A 4,834-nucleotide genomic window follows, 5' to 3' on the forward strand; every position below is an offset into this window, starting at 1 on the left:
ATGCAAGGATTCTTCAAGTTGCACCGGTTTTTGGACGTTGCTTTTGCTCAAACCAATCAGGCGCATACACATAACGAATCGACAGTCAGTCGCAAAGGCAGGACAAAACCTCAACGAACTCAAATCACTGCAATCATACACTTAAAATGAATGGGTGCACCTGAATCCGCATTATCATAAATAAAATGGACAAATGTTTACATACATGGTACATCATCTCAGTCCCCTAAACCTACAACAAAGGCACTATCACATCATCATCACAGTACACTTTCAGCAGCAATGGCGTCTATCTCCTCTTTAAAATCGAACAGCAATGGCAACAACTCACGCTACACATTCCCACTGCCGGGTAATTTTACAATTTGGCTCGAATGCCTTATTGCACTTCTCCAGAAATCTGACACAAATTCCAATGTAACACTGCTACAGCCAAGTCATGTAAGTATAGCCTCCGTTCTCACCTGGGCCTGGGTCGTGCTGAGAAACCAAGATTTGATTTTGGGCCAAGGCCTAGAGCAGGCACAACCCAAATTGCATAGCTAAACCATCGGAGCCTCCTCGTTGTTGCCCAGCTTTTTTGTCACCATATCATAAACCGTATCGACTTTGGTAGGATCGACTTTAAACAATACATGGGCATCTTCCTTCTTGACGACATTGCCCTTGAACATCTCCTGCATCAGCACCTCCTGCATTCTCAGATAATGACTCGGTAGCAATCTGTTCTGACAGCACAGAAGTTTTTCCTGAAATAGAGAAGACGGGTTGTTTCGTTATTGTAGCACAAGAACCAAAAGTACGAACAAGGCGGCGTCAAGAATAAGCAAGCAGTGTCCTTACACTGGCGCTTAATAGCTCTGCCCCAGGAAGACCAACAATGTCCCAATCATCCCATTGCTTAGCGCTTGTAGGTCCTGTGCTTTTTGGAGAATCCCTACCACCAGCATCCAAAATGGCACTGCCTTTCTTAAGATCCAAACTCCCATCAGTCTCAACTTTCATAGGCCGATTTGTTTTGTGTCCTGATTTACTATTTGAAATAAGCTGGCCACTTTCCTTGGCTTTCAGGGCATTCGCCTCATACTCCTTTCTCCTCTTTTGCTCTATGTGTATCTTGGCTTCAGCCAGTGTACGGCAACCAGCTGAACGACATTCCTGGCATTAAGAAAATAAAATTATGTAATGTGAAGTTAAGGATTTGAATTTAAGAAAAGAAAGCAAACATAAAAGTATGGCCATGTAAACTTTGGGGAAAGTAAAACACCTGAAGCTCTTGAATCCTCCTCCGGATTTTTCGCTCTTCAATAACACTCCTAACAAGTGCTTCATGTTCCTCCTTTGAAAGGAAACGCATGAAAACCTTGTACCGATGGTAAACTTCCTTGTCTTCATTTGTTAGATCCTTCTCCAAAGGATTAGGATATAGTAAATTTCTTTCCAGTATGAACTCTTTTCTCCTTTTTCTTTCATCAAGCCTACGAAGGATAGAAAAGGTTCTCTCACATCTAATACTCTTTGTGTCATTAAAGATTAAACATGGTCTGCTGGGGTTATTAATGAAGTCATACAAGCAGAACTATTTGTGCAAATCAACTAGCAACTAAAGCAATAGGAAGTATGGAGCCCTTTTCATCTGATGAATATTACTTAGTAGGAGCAACGAATAAGGTGCTGCCATGATTCTTCTCAAAATTTGAGGCATAAACTCAATGTAAGTTACTGCAATAAAAATAATATTTACTACAAACATAATTTTTCATCATTGATGTTAACAAACCTTGACAAGTAAATACGCAACACACGTAGCTTCAGTTCACGATCAGTTTCCGAATCAGTTTCTTTAAATTCCATCTCTGCAAGGGCTTGTTCAGCATCATTATCATACTCTGGGTCAAATTCGTGTCTCTTTGCATTGTACCCACTCAATTCAGTTAAAGAAGGCCCCTCATCTGCAGAATATCTGGGTTTTTTCACGCCAATACTTCTATCCATATGACCATCTGGCACACGCAAATTGAACAGAACAAATTTCAATATATGATAGTGCAGGAATCTGAAGAAATATAGTTGATTATCACAAATAGAAAGCAACTGCTTCCAGATCTATCTTTGGTAATATTTTGCAGATGGTATAAATTTCTAAAATATATAAGATCTTTGAGGATAAAAAAATGACTTTGTAATTGTGAAGCATGTCTCAAAGGGTGATATCTTAGGAAACCATAATAAGGAGTGTTTTATTTTGATTTAACCTGGCACCTGTCAGTGGTAATTGAACAATAAATGGACATTATTACTGATGGGAAGGCAAAGATTGACAATGAACGAATAACTGAAAATAGAAAATAGCCCAAATGCATCCATCTGGTCACCCATCAATGGTTTATATATGATCATACCTTCGACTTTAGATAGATTAGCACTATCTTTAAAATGCCCAACAGTTGAAGCTTTCTTATTTGCACCTGAGGCAGATTCAACGCATTAGCATAATCTGAATCATATTCTAATGACATAGACAGAGAAAATATTTAGGATTGGATCTGTCAAATTCCAAAACATACCGCCAGGTATGTGCGAAGGTGATCGACTGGCTGGACCTTCTCCAAGTGCATCTTCCATCCTATGCAAGGTATGAAGGTAATGGTCAGTAAGTAGCCTATTGCAAAGTTCATACCTGGTTATAAATATTCTAGAGCAAGAACAGCATACTTGACCCTGGAGGGAGAAAACGGTGACTCTGCCTTAGGTGTCAAATCCCCTGATAACAGTGGAATTCCTACATGAGAAAAGAAAGGAAACATGAGATCAAGACAATCAAATAAGTGAGATATCATATCTTAATCCTTTACTGCCGTTCTTCTTCATGTGATGGAGGGAACTACTCAGCATGTACTTTTTAGCACCCTCACATTCCGAGCCATTACCAACAGAATAATATTCTGCAGAACCTTTCTGTTATTTCATTATATTAGCTCATGCACTTCTGCAGATTCTTGTGTTCATGTCTGTGGTTCTGTGCATACGGATAAGTTTTTTATATTAATAGTTAAGATATCAGAAGGGCAGAAACAACGCTACTGAATATACTGTTATATCATTCTTGAAGACCAGATCTGTGCAACCAAAAACCAACTAAGATTCTCATCTCCTATGAGAAATTGATATTTAGTAACATATGTCAGCCTTCAAAATTCAAACCCAGCTTGTGTCACCAATTAGATCAAATATTCAAGAGAAATTACAATATTTGGTTCCAGACTAAATAGATTTTCTTTGTCACCTTAAAAGATGTGACCATGACTTACCTTTTTTACTCTCACCCTGTACTTTAGCCATGGCAAGAAGTTCCTTCCTATTCTTGCCATTAACATGAGACATGTCCTACAATGATGAGGTAGCATTGAATTAAGTATCAACTGTTTTCAACTCAACAAATGAACAGGTAGACAAAATGATTACCGGAAGGGGATAACAAGGTGAGTTCATATATGCAGTAGTATAATGCTCAATGCACTGTGCCTTGCTCTTGGTACCAACATGCTCCGCAACTTCAGCCCAGTTTCCCAGACCATACATTTCAATTCCCTGCAATTATAAGAGTCAGAACCCACCACCCAGAAAGTGAACAGAACAGATGGATACAGAAAATACCTCTAGAAGAAGGATTTCCTCATCCGCATTCCAATCTGGACAAATTAGTGGAAAAGATAGGTTGTCCTGTTGCAAAAATTCGGTTAAGTTAAAGGATGCAACAGACAAGGCAAGCACTGACAATACAAAATACTTGGAAGTGCTAAGGTGGAAAGTGGTTTCTTTTTTCCTCTTCCCTTTTCTTTATGAGAACTCTCCTCAAGATGACCTGGGTGTGCATGTATTAAGCGCCATATAGCCAGTTGCAATCAAGATGGTTGAGTAGAGAACCATGTTGATCCAAACATATGATCTGAGTTCACACATCAGCTGATGACTGACACTTGTAAGCGTACTCAAGTTAAGAAGGATGAAGCCTGAATGTGATGGGAATACACTAAGACAGTGGTTGTGTGGGTTGATTCAACCTTGGAGTGTCACATTTCATCTTTTGGGTTTCCCGCCTTTCTGACCAAGTAACAATCAGTTCAGACTTACTATTCGAAGTGACATGTGAGATGCTAGGACAAATTTGAGGAACCATGCTATACCAGCACAGGTACTAACAGCCTGTTAAGTTCACTGGAGTTCAGATGTGGTAACTCCACTGTTCTATAACACTAGCATTAACATCTGTTACTGCGGCTTCTCGACACTAGTTAGTCAGCTAAGCATGCATTTGCACACTATTAAGCTAAGTGAGCATTGGACACTGACCATAACCCTGTAGGGGTGGTTGCTCCGATGCGGAGTGACCTCAGCTCCGACGGAGAAGCACTCGACGCAGAGGTCAAAGTCGGGGCACTTGGAGCACTTGAACCGGATCTTCCCGGACAGGTCCTTGTTGCAGTAGTTGCAGTGGTACAGCGCCTTCTTGCCGTCGCCGGCTCCCCCGCACGCCGCGGAGAGCGAGTCCGACGCATCCCCGGTCGAGGCGACCCTCCTCCGCTTCGACCTGCAACGAACGGACAACGCATTACACCATTCGCTCGCTCGCAGCCAAGCAAGAGCGAAATGCGAAGCGGCGGGCAGAGGGGGGGCCAGCGGGACCTGTGGTTGGTGTCGTCGTCGCCGGAATTGGGCACCCCGCGGGACCGGCCCATCGCGGACCAAACCCTAGCGCAAACCCCTCGAAACCCTAACCCTAGCTCGAGCGGGGATCCGCTACCACGCCGCGGCCGGCCGCATCGAGCTGAGC

At 42.1% G+C, this 4,834-nt stretch overlaps 1 protein-coding gene across 1 annotated transcript; it reads right to left on the bottom strand.

Annotated features, from left to right (window-relative positions):
- Nucleotides 1-141: 141 nt before the first annotated feature.
- LOC119311835 (transcriptional adapter ADA2) lies at nucleotides 142-4,828 on the bottom strand. Its single transcript, XM_037587547.1, has 12 exons — nucleotides 4,687-4,828; nucleotides 4,354-4,591; nucleotides 3,658-3,723; nucleotides 3,466-3,591; nucleotides 3,312-3,387; nucleotides 2,716-2,782; nucleotides 2,568-2,626; nucleotides 2,403-2,468; nucleotides 1,781-2,003; nucleotides 1,268-1,478; nucleotides 844-1,158; nucleotides 142-749 (listed from the first exon to the last, which is right to left on the bottom strand). The coding sequence occupies exons 1-12, from the start codon at nucleotides 4,737-4,739 to the stop codon at nucleotides 543-545; spliced, it is 1,707 nt and encodes a 568-aa protein (XP_037443444.1). The 5' UTR covers nucleotides 4,740-4,828; the 3' UTR covers nucleotides 142-542.
- Between the last annotated feature and the right edge of the window lie 6 nt (nucleotides 4,829-4,834).

Source organism: Triticum dicoccoides, chromosome 5B (assembly GCF_002162155.2).
Source record: "Triticum dicoccoides isolate Atlit2015 ecotype Zavitan chromosome 5B, WEW_v2.0, whole genome shotgun sequence".
Classification (NCBI taxonomy): Eukaryota; Viridiplantae; Streptophyta; class Magnoliopsida; order Poales; family Poaceae; genus Triticum; species Triticum dicoccoides.